The following is a 19635-nucleotide window of genomic DNA, read 5'->3' as shown; positions in this document are numbered from 1 at the left end:
ATTTCATAGAAGAGACGCATTGCCTTGAAAATACCTGGTAGGACCAATTTTGATTCTATATGTATTAGAGCTGATACACAGTAGAGGTGAGGTCTTATGTATCCCTGTTCTGTGCATTAGGTATCCACGAGGTGCAGAGGTTTAGGAGTATCACTTCTCCCGCCAACCAAGAGGGTACCAGGTGTCGCTAATTACAAGGTGTCTCTTCTCTGTCCAACTCCACTTTCCCCGCCTTCTAGTGACATTGCTCTTGCAGCGGTGGTACTGGGGGACGGGGCATTTGGGATAAGCATCTGGACTGCTCCTGCGAAGATTCTGGAAGCCTTCTGACACTTGGCCCCAGCTTCTGGCTCTGCTCGAAACGTGCGTTGCCCTCGCGGTTGAACCAAACCGCCATCAATCTCCACCACACCTCCAAACTGGAAGTAAGGGCCGCAAACCAGCAGTATTAAATCACGATGTTGATTTATTCTTTTTGGCTTTACATCCAGCCTCAAAACAGAGTTTCCAGCCCACGCGTTCCGGTGTTACTCCACATCTTGATCACGGCTGGAAAGTGTTTTAGGCTAAAACTCTGCCGTGAACAGGAACTACGGTTCGAAATGCGTAGGAGTTTTTTCACGATCTGTTAATAAATCAATCTTGAAACTACCAAGAAGTGTGCCACAACAATATTTGGGTGTGGAATATTGACGAGACACTGCCCTGGTCTCGACGTGGGCACCTACTGATAAGTGCTCCTGCTGCTACAGGACAATTTGCATTCAATATATATATATATATATATATATATATATATATATATATATATATTACCTACTGGCAGTCGCCAGTAGGTAGTTATAGTTAGGATTGATTTCCAAGCAAGGAGGTGGGGAGAAACTGAGGAGGGTGATGGGAGAGGGCATAACATGTAGGAGTAGGCAGAGATTTTAAGGGAACAAGTAGGGGGCGGGTGGAAGTATATGTGAGAATGAGAGGAGGGGGGTAGTAGGTCAGGTATAATGTGGTGAGAACATAGCACTGTCATGGGCAGGTTGTGAAACCCTGTTAGGTAGCAGGATTAAGGTCCCCAGTATTTGTTGAGAAGGGGCCGCTTGAGATCTTTTTTGAAGCTGAGATAGGAGGGGTTGCAGCGTAGATATTTGGGGAGTGAGTTCCATATAGTAGGCGAATTTCTGGAGAAAGAGCGTAACTGGGTAGATTTCTTGTTAACAAAGGGAGGTAATAGCATGAGAGTATTTGTGCTCCTCATTTCTCTAGAGCAGCCCGCTTGGTGGAGTTTGTCCAAGAGATACAATGGGGTATGAAGATGCAAGGCTTTATGCATAATGCAAGCATTCTTAAAAGTGGATCTGCCTTCGATGGAAAGCCATTTGAGATCTTTGAGGATAGGCGAGATGTGATCAAACTGCTTACAATCCGAAATAAGCCTGGCCGCGAGGTCAAGGACTGATTTGGTTGGGGCTAGGTGGACTTTCGGTGTTCCAGAGAGAATGGCATTACTATAGTACAATCTAGAAAGTACTAGTGATTGAAAACGTAATTTAAAGTCATCAGCAGGAATGAAGGGTTTAATTTTATTGAGGTGATGTAGAGAAAAGAGAGCGCCTTTGGCTGCATTTTTTTATGTGTAGAGAAAGGCTGAGGTTCTGGTCAATGCTTCTTCCGAGGGATTTCACTTAGTTAGAAGTAGACAAAGAGCAGTTGAGATCTTTAAGGTCAGAGATCCAGTGTTGGATGGGGGCCGGTTATTTTTAGGGGGGGAGAAAATGCTTTCCGTTTTTATAGGGTTGATTTTAAGATGATTGTGATGGAACCATTGTTGAATTTTAGTCAGGGCATCATTGAGGTAAAGAATGTTAGCTTGGGATTTGATTTTATAGTAAAGCTTGGTATCGTCAGGATAGAGGGGGTAGTTGATTACTGCTTGCTTAAGAATGAGGGTGAGTGGTTCCTGAAGAGGTTAAATAGAGAGGGAGTGAGAGTAGAACCCTGGGGAACACCCAGGGAGACAGGAATAGGTTTAGAGAGGGAATTGCTGATTTTAATTTGTTGGTTTTTGTGCTGAAAGAAGGAGGTGAACCAATCAAGGACAGGACCATTGAAGCCGAACCGATCTCTTAGGGTGTTGAGTAAGGCGGAGTGGTTAACAGTATCGAAAGCAGCAGAGAGGTCAAGAAGAATTAGAAGGGAGGCCTCCACCTTGTCGAGGGAGTGATGGATGTCATCAACAATGTTGAGCATAGCAGTTTCAGTACTACAGCCCTTTTTAAAGCCTGACTGTAATGTGTCCAAAGGCTGAAAGAGTGAACGTACTTGTCCAGTTGGAGCAAGGCGCATTTTTCGAGGGCCTTGGATAGAAGAGGAAGATTAGAGATAGGACGCAGATTGTTAATGTCGGTGGGGTCAACAGTAGCATTTTTGAGGGTGGTAGTGATTTGGTCAAGCTGGAGGGAAACAGGGACACACCCTGTGGCCAAGGAGGAGTTGATGATGGTAGTCCAATAAGGTGCGATTATATGCTTTAAATCTTGAACAAGGTTAGCGGGGAGAGGGTCCAAGGTATGAGAGGAGGGTTTAAGCTTAGTGAAGATGTTGAGGACTTCCCGCTCTGTAACTGGGCTGAAGTTTTTTTTTCCCAATTGTTTTTATTGTTGCATTAATACTTCAGTTACATACACTGCATCATTACTACAATATTCAGCATTACAACAGTGCTTCAGAGACAGAATGGAGAAGACAACGCAGTTTTAAGTTTTTTCTTCGTAGCTACTTAACACTAAACCTTACGAGAACTCCCAACCCCCCTCCCTCCCCAGCACTTACAGATCAAACAATTCTCATTCTCGCAGGTAACGACCTTCAAATTAGAACAACATTATTGGTACATTTGTCAACTTTCCTACTGTAACAGTGCGTTCGATGCTTAACCTATTGGTTTCTGCTGCATCCTTTCCTGCAAGTGATCTACGAGTGCTCTTCCCATTACCAACATCCTAACATCACACGGTGACAATGCTGAAGTGCAGAGACATAAAACAGACACTACCGTGTGTGATCACTCAATGTATGTCGGGGCGTTAATTTCGAATTCCAGCAATATCGAGTTCCAGTCTAATGAGATATGCGTTTTCCTGAGTCCCCTGCGCTCCTCTTTGTAGTTCTAATCCTTCTGCCTTTCCCCATCACAGCACCTCCCCATGCCAGGTGGCGATGTCTGGCGGTCTAGCTGACTTCCATTTCAATGCTAACGCTCTTCTCGCCAGCAGCAAAGCCATATCTACGAATCTAGTGGCAACGCTCCTCTTTTTTTCTGTGTGTCCTACCCTAAAATTCCATATAACATGGTCTCGTACGGTCTGCCCGGGGCCACTGCTGCCAGGGCCTCCTGTATCGTCGTCCAGTAATATCCAAGTTTAGGACCTTCCCAGAACATATGCAAGAGACCTGCGTCATCTGCGTTGCACCTGGGGCAGTTATTCGCTAGTTCCGGGAACAGTGCATGCAGTCTGTGCGGCGTTAGGTATGCTCTGTGGACTATCATTAATTGGATGTACTTAAACTTCGGGTTCCGCGCCACTTTTTTGGGGTACTGTAGTACCTTTTTCCATTCAGTGTCCCTGAGTGCTCTGCCCACATCAGTTTCCCAGCGTGTCCGGAGGGGCTGTATTGTTACCGCTCTGTCCACCCGTATCCCGCTTGTCAGCCATTTTGTCAGGTGACTGCCCGACCCCATTAGGTATTGCATTGTGAGCAGCGCATTTGTGACTGGTTCCGTTCCGTCTCTCGCCCAGTGTGTGGAGATGTAATGAGTTAACTGTGCGTCCGTGAGGAATAGCTCTCTCGGGGTGTGATGCAATCTGGTGAAGTCTGCATGTGTCAGTAGGCTTCCCTCCGAGAAAAAATCCCCAACTTGTACCACCGAGGCATCATGCCACTGCTTCAGTTTGGGCTCCGTGAGCATGCCTGACCCCAGTGGAATTCCCAGTAACGGTATCGTGGGCGCGTAAGCAGAATTTCTGTTAGTATACTTCACCGCCACCTTCCATAGTTTAAGCACTAATCGGAGCAGGGGTGGGGCAGTGTCTGGAATCCTAGCCCGCGGGAGCAGCAAGCTGTGTATAGCTCCTCTTGCTCTATCAGTGTCCGACATATTAAGTTCATGAAGGTTACGTCCCGCCAGCCAGTAGGCCAGCCATTGGAGTTGGCACGCATACGCATATGCGATCAAGTCTGGAACTCCCATTCCGCCCCTGTCCGTCGGCAATTGCAGTTTGGCTAGGCTGATGCGTCGCCTGCCCGTGCCCCATACCAACTCCGTCAGTGCCGAGTTTAGGGCCTTAAAGAAGGGGGTGGGTATCAGCAATGGTATGTTGATGAAATAATATAACAATCTGGGCAGAACCACCATTTTCGAAATCGTGATTCTGCCTGCTACAGAAAGTGGTAATGTGGTCCAGAAGCGGATTTGTGTCCTCAAGGCGGTAAGGGCCTTGCCCAGGTTACCCTCTATCATGTCCTGTGGCCGTCTGTAGATCTGCAGACCTAGATATTTGAATGTCACAGGCTCAACCTTGAAACTATGTGGCGGAAACTGCAAGTGTGAGTCCCCATGAGACTCTTGGAAACAGTACCCATAGTATTTATTTTCGATGATCGTGACGCCTGATAAGTCCCTGAAATCCTGAAATATTTCTGGGAGTGGGGTCAGTGGGTTTGTTACGTCATTGAGGAATAACAATATGTCATTCGCATAGGCAGAGATGACATGCTGGGTGTGCAGACAGGACAGTGAGCTGCTACAGTTCGTATCTTTACTAATAGGGCTTCTAACGCTATGATGAAGAGTAGGGGCGACAGGGGACAGCCCTGCCTAGTACCTTTCTTAATGTCAAACTGCTCCGATATACACGCATTAGTTCTGACGCGCGCCGTGGGGCCAAAATAAAGTAACTTAATCCATGCTACGTATGCAGGTGGGATGCCAAACTTATCCAGCACTGAGAACATATAGTCCCACCTCAGCGAATCAAAGGCCTGTCTAAGGTCCAGGGAGATACACCCCTCCTTTCCCCCAGTATTACCAACTGACATCATTAGCTGACTCAGTCTACGTAAGTTCAGTGCAGTACTCCTCCCTGGCACGAATCCACACTGGTCCGGGTGTATTATCTCTGCAATATATTGAGACAGTCTGGACGCTAACAGTTTACTGAGGATTTTGTAATCCGTATTTAATAAGGACAGTGGCCCAATCGATCGGAGAGTACGGCCGGGGCATCCCCTGGCAGGCCGCCCTGCGCATGGGGATGGGGGGTGCTGGCTAGGCGTCCGCCGCCTGCCCGCTCACCCGGGGGCAAGCAGGCTCAGAGAAAAAGGCCCATCGGGTAGGGGCCTGAGAGGCAGGTGCATTCCCAGGCCCCTGGGGGGCCCCGGTGGGCGGGCCCCGGGTGCTGCCTTTGCCGTCTCGGCATGGCCGGGCCTCACGAGGCTCTGCCTGAGCAAACTCGGGAGAAAAAGGACCATCGGCAAAGGGCTGAGTGGCAGGTGCGTACCCGGGCCCCTGGGGGCCACGGCGGGCGGGCTCGGGTCCTGCCTTCCCCTGATTCAGAATCGCCGGACCTCACGGAGCTCTGCCTGAGGGAAAAAACTCGGAGAAAAAGGACCATCGGGCAGGGGCTGAGAGGCAGGTGCGCTCCCGGGCCCCTGGGGGCCGCGGCGGGTGGGCCCCGGGTGCTCCCTTCCCCCGTCTCGGCATCGCCAGGCCTCACGGAGCTCTGCCTGAGCAAACTCTGAGGAAAAGGACCATCGGCAAGGGGCTGAGCGGCAGGTGCGTACCCGGGCCCCTGGGGGCCCCGGCGGGCAGGCCCGGGTCCTGCATTAACCCTGATTCAGAATCGCCAGAGCTCACGGAGGTCTGACTGACCCTCTCCCTAGTAATCCGGAGGAAAATTACCCCCCTTTCTTGTAATCCGTGCACACGAGGTGACAGAGGGGACCCAAGGGGCGAATGTACCCGACCTCCTGGAGCCCTCGCTGGGATCCGGGAGGCAAATGGCACCTCATCGGGACTTCCAGGGAAATTCGGCCATCTGGTCGCCCCATTGGAAAGCATTGCGGTCGACCAGATGGCCAAGGCGATCAGGGCGACCAGATGGCCGAGGGGACCCGGGCGACCAGATGGCCGGGCACGAAAGGGAAGCCGTCTGGACACCCTGTGCCCCAACGAAGGCGTGAGCGGGCGCCGGGGCATGGCTGACCGGAGGCCCAGAGCCCCAGCTGGGCCCCAGCCATGGAGGCTCCCCGGGGGCCCCGGCAGGCCCTCCGACCCGGGCCCCCCGGACACCTTGACATGCAGGGGAGGGCTGCCCGGGCACAACGGAACCCCGACCCGGGCCCTTGGCAGTGCAGCAGGCCGGCGGACAGGGCCCTGGGCCCGAGCGCCCGACCCGGGGCCCGACAGGGCCCCAGGACCCAGCCGGGGCTCCCAGGCCCGGAGGCGCAGGGGGAGCCTACCCCGGGTCCTCCGGAGCCCGTCCCAGTCACCCTGCCATGCGGCAGGACCCAGGACGGAGCCCCGGGAGGGGAGGCCACCCTCCCCGGGGCCCTCAGGGGCCCTGGACGGAGCTCCCGAACCCAGCCAAGCAATGGGGAGGCTATCCGGGCACAACGGAACCCCGCCCCTGTCTTTTGGCAGTGCGGCAGGCCAGGGGACGGGGCACAGGGCCGCAGCACCCGACCCGGGGCCCGCGGCAGGCCTAGGGACTGACCCGGGGCTGGTGCGGCATCCTGGCCCGTCCAGCTGCCGGCAGAGGACCTGCTAGGCCGAGAGGGGTCCCAGAGTACCTTGTCCCTAGTAATCCGGAGGAAGGCCTTCTTTCTTCTTGAGTCTATCCCTAGCGCCGGGAAAACCCACTGCGGGTAGCTGTTGCGCGTTACAAGTTTAAATAAATAATAAATAAATTATCGAGAAGCCCAAGTTGAACAACAGATGCGTTGTTACCTGCAAGTGACACAGCACCATTTCTGGCGATCTTGCTTTGAGCAGGCAGTCGTACAAATAAGGGAAAACCAGAATCCCTGACCATCTGAGATGTGCTGCCACCACCGCCATCACCTTTGTAATGATCCAAGGTGCTGAAGTGAGAATGAACAGAAGGACCGCAAACTGGTAGTGTTGTGATTCTACCATAAACCGGAGATACTTCCAATGCGACTTGAGAATAGGGATGTGGAAGTACGAATCTTGCAAGTTGCTTGACACCATCCAGTCATCCTGCTGCAACACTAGAAGAACCTGAGCTCGGGTCAAAATCTTGAATTTCTCCTGCTTGAGGTAAAAATTCGAAACCTGAGGTCCAGGATCGGTCTCAACCTAAGGTACTTCTTGGGAATCAGGAAATACTGGGAGTAGCATCCCTAACCCCTTTCCTGCTCCAAAACACCTCTATCGCACCTTTCTGCAACAAGGCCAGAACCTCCTGATGTAAAATCAGCAAATGGTCCTCTGAACACCATCCCTGGCGAGGAGGGTAAGGAGGTAGAAACTCTTGAAAAGGTAGGGCGTACCCATTTTCCACAAGATTCAAAACCCAACGGTCCAAAGTAACCGTTTTCCAATCTTGTAGAAAAAGGGACACCGGCTCCCTATAGGACCAGCATGCTCCAAGATGGGGGATCTAGAGCTGCTTTCCTACGGTACCGGTGGTGGGGGCAGGAGAGGAGCAGGAGGAGGAAGACTGAAGTCGAGAAGCTCCTCGCAGACAGCCCCTACCCTTCCCTCTGTATGTCTTGTACAAAGGATTCTACTGTTGTTGCTGCTGTGGCTGTTGACAGCCTTGAAAGGAAGCCACCTTCCCAAAGCCTCAATACCTTTTGTAACCATAGCCTTTAGGCTGGGATTGCAGGCCCAAAGATATTGCAGCAGCATGAATCAGTACATGAATGTACCTTCCTAACAAACATGTGGCGTTTGTAGATTTAAGAGCCATAAGAACACCTTTTTGGCCGACTGTTCAAGTTTCTTCGAGTCTCTATCCCCCGGGGTAGTAGGGAAAGACCGTGCAGACTGTTTGGAAAAAAAAGCCAGAACCACCAAGCTTTCTGGAGAAGGATGGGCAGAAAGAAAGGCTGGATCACCAGGAGCAGGCTTGTAATGCCTAGCCGCTGACCTAGAAACTGCAGGGGCAGGCGAGGGTTTCTGCCACACCTCCATTATAGGCTCTGTCAACGCCTCCTTAAAAGGCAGCAGAGGTTCAACAGTAGAGGAGGGGGAATACAAAATCTCAGTCAATAAATTCGACCTCACCTCAGCTGAGGGTAACTGAAGTTCCAACAGAGCAGCAGCCTTCCTGACCACTGTGTGATAAGGGGCAACGTCCTGAGAAGACAAGGACTTTGGAGAGGAAAGCTCCCATTCAGGGAAAGTATCCAGGCCACTGGTGTCCTGCAAACCTTTGAAGTTCTCTAAGGAGTTGAGTATCTCCCCTTCCTCATGCTCTTGCTGGTACTCCTAGTCCTTCAGCAGTCTCTTCTTATTTCCCTTCTTGCAACGCTGCTTCATGATCGGCATCTGCTACGGCGTCGAAGAAGCCCCTTCTGAAGCAGGCAAAGGCGCTGATCGAATCCGGGATGGCATCGGTCCGATTCCAGACAACTCCGGTGACTCAGGTATTGGAGTCAAAAAACCTCGGTGCCAGAAACTGCCATGACGGAGTCAATGATATAAAAGGCATACTGCTCGGGAATGCCCAAATTGAAATCAAGCAGACACACGGGGCCAGATGGTGCACCGGTTGGGTAAGATGCCTTGGCAAACATGCAAAACATCGCACTGAGGAAATACAATGGATCCACTCCAGGTCCTGGAAAAGGAGGATAAAGATCTGTCACCCCTTGATCCTGTTCCAAACAAGGCCTTACAGGGGGCTGAGGATGCAGCACCGAAGAAACCGGAGCCGGCACAGGCAAAGCCACAGGAACCGGAGAAGACACTCTCGGAGCTGGAGAATAGGTGTCAGTGAATACCCCAACACCAGAGTATGGGCTGGAGTCACCTCTGGAGAAGGTGAAGGCGATGGTGAGACACCATCCTTCTCATGACCCCGATTCACAGGCAAGGTCGATATTTATGAACTGCCTTTTGAAGACCGGCGTCAAGACCAACGTCTTCTCTTTTTCTTGTGCTTCTTCGACTTCGAAGCATGCGAAGTGGACGACTTCGACCCCTTGTGACCTCTCTTCTCTTCTTTTGCACGGGCCATACAGAGTTTCGGCTCTCCCTCCTTTAACGTCTTCGGGTTCATCCTCCGACAGCACGAACACCCTTCAACATTTTGGTCCAAAGAGAGACACCACACTCAGTCTTCATGGGGATCTGTGGTGGAAATACGACCCCCACACTCTCTGCGGGCTTGAAACCTGATCTCTTCGAAGTACCTATTTCCAGTGCAACACGAAGAAATCTAGTAACAGAGTTAAACTCAGTAAAAATGAGGAGTCCTTGAATAAACCCTTACGCGTCAAAGGCGTGGAAAAACGGGAACTGACAGCATGGCGGCAAGGTCTTCTTACATCTCCGATGATGTCATACGGAGTCGCGAGTGGAGCCGTGCATTGTGAAATCCTCATCGACATGGGAGAGCTAAGAAAATGTTTCCGTGGAATGCTGGTGCAGGGGTAATTCAAAAGGTGAGGAATCCACAGGCAGATATATCCATCAGAAACTTTAATCAGGTGGTTATCTAAAATTTAGAAGAAACAATTCTTTACACTGCTCCCAAACAGACTGCTATTTTGAGGCAGTTCACATAAGAAAGACAATTCTGTTTGGCAACTAGTGCAGTTATCTTTCTTTACTCTCAGTTGCTCTAAATCCTGGTAGCTTGTCTTACTACTGCAGGTTCTTAAGAAAGCTGATCTCCGATGTTTTCCCTATTATTTACAGTACTGAGATACAGTGAATGGAGTTACTATCATTGGGAATGCCATGCTATTTAAATGAAAAGACTTATCGATAGCATTTCTATTTTAATAAGGAGTCACATCATTTGAAAGTTCTGCTATTTATGAAAAACAGAGAAAACCTTTTCATTCAAAATATCTATTGTGGATGTTAAGAACAGGTATGCTTAAAATAGGGTGTCCAACTGGCTGCTTTATGAAAGGTTTTTAATTCTGGCCTCTGCAGGCCTGGATATTTATATGACTGCAAGACTATTTAACACCCTCATTAACTAAATTGGCTAATTACTGATGATTCTTCTGTTTAGCCTGTTCACAGCTTACCTGCAGTGGAGTCCTTCATATTTTCAACATTCCCAGGATTAGGGCAGTGCCTTGGGGAATACTTCCCACACCCTTTCATCTTTACTTGGTGCTTCGAGCGCTGATCGTCCGTTCGAGGTGGTTGTTCCCCTTCTTCAACCTTTATCAAATGTATATGATGCTGATGGTCTGTGGCAGTTGTCTGCTTCCGTTCTGCAACCTTAACCTTGTCTCCTGGGAGCTTGTTGTGTCTGGCAGTTGCATTTTCCCTCTCTGCATCCTTCACCACATCGATGGGATGCTCACGTTCTGTGGCAGGTGCCATCTCGATTTTAGCTGCTGATTTGTGCTCCACAGCACGTGTCCCCTCCTCTTTTCCATATGTCACCAAGTCCATGTGGTGCTGATGTTCCATAGCAGGTGTCTCCTCCCCTCTTACAAACTTCACCAATTCCATAGGATGCTGGTGCTCTGCAGCAGGTGTTTGCAACTCTTTTACATCTTTGTCGAAGTCCATGGGGGGCAGGCTTTCTGTGGAAGATGTCTGCTTCCCTTCTACAAACTTAGCCAAATACACTGGATGCTGTTGTTCCATAGCAGGTTTCTGACCACCTTTTACAACCCCTGGTAAGTCCATCGAGTGCCTATACTCCGTGGCAGACTTCTCTTTCCTTTCTTCCTTGTGCACCACGTCCCTTGAGTGCTGATGTTTCATTGCTGATGTTTGCTTCTCTTCTTCAATGTGCAGCACGTCTCTAAAATGCTGATGTTCCATAGCCGATGCACACTTAACTTCCTTAATATTCAGGATATACATGGGAAGCCGAGAGGTGTGCTTTCCTTCATCAACCTTTACCCAGTCCAAGACGTTCTGACTGTCCCCGGCAGATATGTGATCCCCCTTTTCAGCCTTCCCCAGGTACAGGACTTGATGATGCTCCCTACAGGATGTCTTCTCTCCTGTTGTGGTAGACTCCTCCCATGCCAAAGGTTGCTGATGTCCTTGGGCAGATGCTTTCTCTCTTTCTTCATTCATCGACCCTCCCTTGAAGGATTGAGTGTTACAGGCAGATACTGCCTCCCTTTCTTGAGTTTCCAATGGTTCTTTTGGATGATTAGGAGCCACAGAAGACATTTCTTCAGTTTTTCCAACCTTCATTATCTGAGTGGTGTGAAGATGATCTCTTTCAGATATGTCCCATCCATCTTCAGTCCTTAATTGTTGCATAGATTGCTTTCGATATCTGGGAGATAACCTCTTTCTATCTTTAATCTTCCATCGTTGTATGAAGTGTTGCTTTCTGCCAGACGTATCTTTTATTTCTTCAATCTTCCACCGTTGAATGACATGTCGTTCTCCTTCCTCAATATCGCATCGCTGTAAAGATTGCTGCTTTCTGCCCGACATATCTACCCCCTCTTCAATCTTCCACCTTTGTATTGAATGTGGCTTTTTTGGAGGTGAAGCCTCTCCTTCAGTTTTCCACAGCTGCATATAATTCTGCTTTCTCCCTGCTACCTCAGTCCTAGCTTCAAGATTCCATTGTTGTTGTGCAATATTCTCCCTCCTGTCAAGTAATTCTTCCTTCTTTTGAATCTTGCTTCGTTGTGGTTGCTTTCTGGTAGAAAAACAATATCCTTCATTATTCACTAGCTGCTGAAAATATTGGTAATTGCTCACATGAGGTGTTTCTGCCTTGCCAATTTCTGATATAATATCTGGATTCACAGTTACAGTCTCTGAAAAGGAAAATATAAAAGAAAATAACAGTGTGAGTAATGATCAACTTTATATGTGTTAACTTTGCGCTAATGTACGATATTATTCATAATTGAGTCTGACATTTGCAGGTTAATTGAAAAAAAAAAGTCAATAATTTGGGAATGCTTGAAAGAGACATGATTTCATCGTTCAATTATCAATCGCAACCTTCTTGGATTGTTGGAACAAGCCTAGGAGGTGTAACAAATCAAAGTAATGTATTGCTTCTCTGCGGTTTACGCCTCTACCCTTTAGATACGTCCCTCTTTACCTCTTTGTTTCTTACCTTTCTCCTCTGTCTTCCTACTTTTCATTCTAACCTTTTCTATTTTTCTTCAACCATGTGCTCTTTCTTGAAGGCGCAAGAAGTGTATCAGTTATTTCACCACCCATCCCTATTGTTAAATTAATTAATAATATATTTGGTGACAAGAAAGCACTCACTGGATATGTTTGTTCAATTGGTCAACTGAGGCAATGACCTTCTCTTGTCTAGCAAACACAGTACCTTTACTAGACAACAAACTATCTCTCTCTGTCTCTCTCTCTCTACCCCTCTCTCTCTCGCTCTCTGTCTTTCTCCTGGCGCACTGGTTGACACCAGTTCCCCCCATCCTTGCTTATAACTGCCTATCCTAATACCTTATAATTTTCTTTTCTTTAAGAAGTTTCCTGGCTCCTTCAATAGTGGAACACTTTGGGATTATCACTTGCTTTTTATTAACGTTTTGTTTTCGATCCACACGGTTGTTTCAACTTGCTTTTAGTTCCTAGTAGTGAGGTCTAGCAGGGGAGACAGGTAGGCGCACTAGAGTGGATAAACTTTTTCCTTGTTCATCGGTGCAAGCACAGGTTCGCGGTCTAGTGCCCTGCCCCTTGGACAGGCCCACAGGCGATGGCGCCCTTAAAGAGAAGTGCAGCAGTGTGTCTGTGCAGCAGGTACGCTGGAAGCAGAGCTTAATTTGTAAAATAATAAGTGCCAGGACGCTCATTGCCAGGCCGCTGAAGCTTGCACCACCCATTACCCCTGCCAGCACTGCCAATGACAGTGTCAACACAACTACTAATCATGACATTCATACAAGTGTGACAATTTATACCATTCCAGGCCCCAATGTTTTAAGAATGATTCGGGCAGAAGGCATTAGTCATACTTAATATGTACTGGATGTAAGAAATTGGAGTCTCTAGTTGGCAATTGCTGGCACCAATGTCCAAGTAGGGACCCTTCTTCCTAAGTCAGGGCAAGTGGTCTACCCCTTTTGAAAACCTCTGCTCAACCCTGTGGTAACGTAGCACAAGCAGTTAGGTATATCTCAGAGGCAGTGTGTGAAGCACTTATGAAGATGTAAAACAAGGCAGTAACGACACCACAAAAGGACACAACTCAGGTAGGTATAGAAAAATAATATAATTATCTAACAGTTTAACTCAAAACTCTCAAAGCATTTCAACAAGCTACAATGCAGGTAAACTAGTAGGGACTCAAAAAGGCAATAACGTATTCACCAGAAAAATGACAATGACTGAGTTCAAGGCTGGGGCCTACGCAACCCGTTGCGCACCAGGTACTTGCCGTTGAAAGGGGACACAGCACGCAGCTTCTCGAAGAAGCGTAGATGGTGACAGGAGGACTCCCAGCGACCACAAGAATTGGTTGCAGAGGTCCGCAGCGTGCACCCACAATGATTTGGGAACTCGGGGGCAGGCAGACTCCCAGCGGCAGCAGCACGCAGCTGCGGCAGCCCGGGCTGGTGATGGCGATGATTCCCGTCCTGCAGCTCTGTGGTGGGCTCATAATGGCAGCAGCTCTCTCTCAGCTGCAGCGGGCCACGAGACGATAGCGACAATCCTCGACAATGGTGAACAAGATGCAGGCACTCAGCGGCAGCCGCTCCTCCTTAGCTGCGACGGCCCACGGGACAAATCACAATGAGGCAAAGTTAGCAAAGATGCGGGCACTCAGCGGCAGCAGCTTTCTCTTAGCTGCGGCGGCCCAGAGGACAAATCACGATGATGCAAAGTTGGCAAAGGTACGGGCACTCAGCAGCAGCAGCTCTCTTTTAGCTGCGGCGGCCCACAGGACGATGGGTGATGCAAAGTTGGCCAAGGTGCAGGCACTCAGCGGCGGCAGCTCTCTCTTAGCTGCAGTGGTCCACAGGATGAATCATGATGAGGCAAAGGTGCGGGCAATCAGTGGCAGCAACTCCCTCTTAGCTGCGGCAGCCCACAGGACAAAGGGCGATGGAAAATTGGCCAAGGTGCGGGCACTAAGCGGTGGCAGCTCTCTCTTAGCTGAAGTGGCCCACAGGACGAAGGGCAATGCAAAGTTGGCCAAGGTGCGGGCACTCAGCGGTGGCATCTCTCTCTTAGCTGTAGCGGCCCACAGGACGAATCATGATGAGGCAAAGTTGTCAAAGGTGCGGACACTCAGCGGCAGCAGCACTCTCTTAGCTGCAGCGGCCCACACAGGTTCAGCGAAAGTTTAGAATATTCAAGTTCAGGTGGGCTCTCAGCAACGGCAGCTCTCTATTAGCTACAGCGGCCCACACAGATTCAGCGAAAGTTTCAAAGGTTCAAATTCAGGTGGGCTCTCAGCGGCAGCAGCTCTCTCTTAGCTGCAGTGGCCCACTCAGGTTCAGCGAAAGTTACAAAGGTTCAAATTCAGGCAGGCTCTCAGTGGCGGCAGCTCTCTCTTAGCTGCAGCGGCTCACATAGATTAAGCAAAGGTTTCAAAGGTTCAGGTTCCGCAGTCCTCACAGTAGAACTAGAGGCTCTGGAATACTCAACGGAGGCCTCACCTGCAAGCAGAATACCTCGCACAGGAATTGCAACGGCTGACGGGGTGAAGTCTAATGTCCCTGAGACTTCTGCATGAGGCGCTCTCGATTCAGGCCCGCAGGTAGTTTCTTCGGCAAGCTTGGTGAAAGTTTCAAAGTCCTTTCCTCCGTTCACTCGGACAGAGTTTCGTCTTGACATCCAGAAGGAACACATTTGGACAAAGTTCCAGCACAGCGTTTTATACCTAAAAAGTATTTGTTCTCTAAGGTCACAAATCACTGACTCCAGTCAGAGCCAGTTCGGTGGGGTCAGGGAGCACTTGGTTTATGAGGCAATATCCTGCCCTTTCAGAATGAGGGGATCTGCTATCAGACACCCAGTGGGAGGTGGAGCCATCATTCATCTTGGCAGGCATGGCCTTGCTCGGATCAAAGAGTCATCCCTCCCCATGCCCTGAATACTGAACTCTCTCTCCAGCCAGGTCTGACCAAGCTGGCCCTGCTGCTCCAAAACCAGACGGCTAATACACATACTTGCAAAGCCTACAGTAACGCTTAGTCAAGAAAACTACCGCTTTTTCAGAAGAGGCATTTCCAAACATGGGATATATAAACGGTCCTGACTAAAAGGTGCCTCTCAATGTCCTGAGCATTAACATAACAAACTCGAAGTTCCTATCAGGTTCCTTTGGACAGATTGGATGATAGAAGGTAATCCCCAACCGGCATTCTGGCCTATGAGAACGGATCGTTTTACAGTAGTGAGGGTAACTCATTATTAGATCCAGCTACACAGATCTAGGCATTATGGTTATCCTAATTCATACAGTCATCTTTACACAGGGAGCATTCGCGCTGTGGCACTGATTAACAGTGGCACGGCGCATAGAGCATCTAAATCCAGCTAACATAAAAGAGAAGAAGAGAAAAGAAGAAGGGGGACCCATGCCAATGATGCCAAGTCTAACACTGGATTAATGAACTACTGTTGTTGTGCTCATTTCAACAATCAGTGCCATCTTATGGCAGACTATCATTAGTACAGGTGTTGCCAATTAATTGACGACGACGAGCACCAATAAAAACTGGTTCAAATTAAGCACTGGCAGGCAGCGTGCCGAAGGTCTGCCAAGGCAGCCCGGTCTGTGCCGATCTGTGTCTGCATTGAGCCAAGCGCCAGAAACTATATACTCTCTAACAGCCCATGTGTATGCATGACTTTCCTGTAGATAACAATCCATCTATTCTATACCTACTCCTTTACTTACCCCCTCCGCACACCGCCCCTTTCCCACACTGCTCCCACCTCACTAACCTTGCATGCTTGATTCCCTCATGCATTGACATCGATCCATTCACACATTCACCCATCAATCTCGGCATACATTCATGCGCTCAGTCACTTTTTCATCCATGCACTCTCGTCTACCATTTCATATGCATTAAGAATAGAAACATCAAACCTACTGGCTTTGCTAATGTCTGTTCTCTGTAAAGGGAATGCCAACCTTGACCCCACACTCCCTAATCAGGGTCTACTTGTACATCAGTCTCCCCAACCACAACTTTCTTCTCTACTGCATGCTCTGCTTGTGTCCCCTCCAATCTTATCCTTTGCATAATGACCTACTTATCTATTGCTCTCTGCTCTCCAATCACTTACACATTTTATTTTTAAAAACATAGACATCATTCATAACTATCAGGATTACAAGTGCTGATATGACAACTAATATAGGAACCACTGAAAACGTGCCATGAACATTCAACAAAATATCTTATCTCCCTTGTAAAGATGCCCCAATCGTTTGTCCAACACATTGGTTGTCAAAAGGTACCCAATGGTAACAAGGATGACATATTTTGCAACAGTCACAACAACAGGATGCACGTCTGCACCAATCACACCTACCCACCCATTACACCCTTCATAGACACAAAGGATGGACTAGGGACAATTCCAGGATAGTTCTACAGTTCTTAATATAAGAATAGCGAATTCCACCTTTCTGCCACTGGGCTATACAGTGTGCTCATCAAATAGATACATTCAGTGGAGTCTCTGTGATAATGCAAATTTCGATTAAAAATCAAGAGAATCAGCTATTTTATGTTTTAGTAGCTCAATATATTTGAAAACGTAAGCATCATTTTCTACCTTACACATTAGTCATTGATCCTGTATTAACACAGTACATTGAAAAAGCATGTGTGAGAGGACCCTTGCATCATGCAAACACCTTAGATACACATATTATGTTATGTTAAGTGCATTTGTATGGCTCCATATTTCCTTTGAGGGCATCCTGCCACTGTGCAGGTGTGTAAAGCTGACCCTGAAAGTGGGAGCGCACTTATCCAAAAATCCAAGTCTTCAGCTTCTTGTGGAACTCAAGAATAAAGGAGGCGGCACTGGTGTATAGTGAGAGGTTATTTCACGATTTAGGAGAAAGCTCAACCTCTGGTTCTGCTTCTGTGAATGCCAACGACGTGTGCCAGTTAAAACTTCAGGTGAACAGAAGTACCTGGATGGTTGATAGAAGTGTATACAGCTGTTCAAGTAGGCTAGGCCTGTGTTGTGTAGTGCTTTGTATGTGTGGGTAAGCAGCTTAAACTATGCACACTTGAGTATTGGAAGCCAGTGGAGCTCCCTCAGGTGTGATGTGATTTCTCTCCTGAATGGGAGGTTGAGAACAGGTTTGACTGCAGAGCTCTGGGTGGTTTGCTCTCTTTTTGTGAGCTGTTTGGTGATTCCTGTGTAGAGAGAGTTCGCATAATCCACTCTGTTGGTGATGAGGGGCTGCTTGTGTTTTAGGTGTTGTTCAGTAGACACTTGTATATTTCTTTCTTAGCATCCTAAGAGAGTGGAAGCAGGACACCATGATGTCCTGCTTGAACTGGGCGGATATGTCCAGCTTGCTATTGATAATGTTCCTGACCTCTCTGGTGCATGGGCTGAGGTGGGAGTGGGTCCCAGATCTGTAGGCCATCAGGTGGAGACCCATAAATAGGCAAGGGAGGCAAAACAGTTCTGAGAGCAGCAGAAAGGGGCACAGAAAAGGGAGGCAAAGAGGTTAAAAGGCTGGAAAGGAGCACAAACAATCACCTACATACCATTCCTTTGAATAGTGATAATAACAGCCCTCCCCATCTCTTATCTTTTTCTATCTCTTGTTTTCAGAAAACGGTGCTGGGAGTCATCTCATGAATCATTTGGCATGCTATTTTAATAAAATACCATCATATGAACACCTCACATACCATAATGCACAATAAAGATACATCTGGTAAAAATATTTACTTCTTACCTTCAATGGGCGTTTCTAGATTCTCTTTGCCACCAAAATCTGGACATGCCAATAAGGGTTGCTCCCTCCATCCTGTAGCATTCCAGTGGTTCATTGAGTACTGATAATTGTTACTAAATGCCTGCTCCCATTTCCTCTGAACACATTCCAACGTTTTCTGATTATCTTTAGGAAATGTTTGCGTCCATCCTTCAAAATCTGCACAGCTGGTGGTGTGCAGGTTATCTGTAGTGGATGACTTCTCCCCTTCCACACTCTTTACCCAGGCCCTGGGACACTGAGCATGTTTGGCACATAACTTCCCCCCTTCTGCCATCTGGCCCCAGTCCAGCAGATATTGATATCCAATAGGTGGTTCCTCACCCGTTTCAGTATGTTTGCAGTCAACAGAATATGGATGATGCTTAGTAGAAAACCTTTCCCTTTCTTCAGTCTGGATCCAGTCCAGAATATATTGATACCCAGTAGACGCTTCCTCACCCTTTTTAGTGTGTATTGAATCCACAGAGTATTGATGATCACTAATAGAAAAATCCTCCTCTTCGCCAGTCTTCATCCCAAGACAAATTGGCTCCTCTCCTTTAATTTTGTTCCAGTCCACAGAGCACAGATGGCTCTGAGCAGATAACTCCTCCCCTTCTGCATTTGTTATCCTATCAAAAGTATACTGATAGTCCACAACAGATGCTGCTTCCCCTTTTTTAAGACTACACCAATCCATGGTGTACTGTTGATCCCAAAACCCTGGCCTCGTCTCTTCTTCAGTCTTGACCCAGTCGGTGTAGCACTGATGATCTCCGACAGATCGCCCTGCTCCTTGTCTAATCACTGCCCAATTCATGGGATACTGATGAATCCTGGATAATGGCGTGTCCCCTTCTTTGGTCTTGATCCAGTCCATGCAGTACTGATGATCTCCAGATGATAACATCTTTGCTTCTTCTGTTTTCATACATGGAGTACAGTGATGATCCCTTCCAGATGATTCTTCTCCTACTTCCTTCTTGACCTGATCCATGATGTAATGGTGGCTCATCGTTTTGTATAGTATTTAGTGCTAAGTTTTTGCATTGACGATTATGCTAGGTGCATTGAGCCTCTTTTTTTAGTCTTCAGGGGGTGCATGTCATGTTGACTTCCTGCGTGTCAACTCCTATCCTTCCTTAATCCTCCTACATTGAACACTGACAATCGCTTGCACACTTGTAATCTTTAATATAGTCTCTGGTTCCATTGTTACAAACCCTAGAAAAAGTAAAGTAGAAAAACAAAATATGGTATGAGTTACATTCAGTGGTGCTGGAACAATTTTCAAAGTGGGATCAATGTTACATCACTGAAGTCATAGGAATTATGAAGACTCAAGTGTGACACAAAGAAGAAGTGTAGCAAAAGAGCCATGTCTATTCAGCAGGAGAGTGGCAAGGCAATTGTATGTAGCCAGTGGTGCATTTTGTAGCACATTCTCGCAAATATATCATTAAAGCCTGGTGTGATCACGCAAGGTCATTTATAA

The 19635-nt window shown here is 48.1% G+C and overlaps 1 protein-coding gene across 5 annotated transcripts in view; it reads right to left on the bottom strand.

Moving 5' to 3' along the window:
• The window catches only part of LOC144817808 (uncharacterized), a 233998-nt gene that overhangs the window by 117335 nt on the left and 97028 nt on the right, over window positions 1–19635 (bottom strand). For all 5 annotated transcript variants that reach the window (XR_013606982.1, XM_078674637.1, XM_078674638.1 and 2 more), the window contains 2 exons: window positions 18120–19364; window positions 10291–12009 (listed from right to left, as the gene is read on the bottom strand). Coding sequence is in view for 4 of the 5 variants with exons in the window: in XM_078674637.1 (XP_078530763.1) it covers window positions 10291–12009; window positions 18120–19155 (2755 nt within the window). In the remaining variant the exon portion in view is untranslated. The remainder of the gene's footprint in view (window positions 1–10290; window positions 12010–18119; window positions 19365–19635) is intronic.

Source organism: Lissotriton helveticus, chromosome 2_1, assembly GCF_964261635.1.
Source record: "Lissotriton helveticus chromosome 2_1, aLisHel1.1, whole genome shotgun sequence".
NCBI lineage: Eukaryota > Metazoa > Chordata > Amphibia > Caudata > Salamandridae > Lissotriton > Lissotriton helveticus.
Note: the sequence above shows the minus strand (reverse complement) of the source record. Positions and strands in the feature narration are given on the sequence as shown.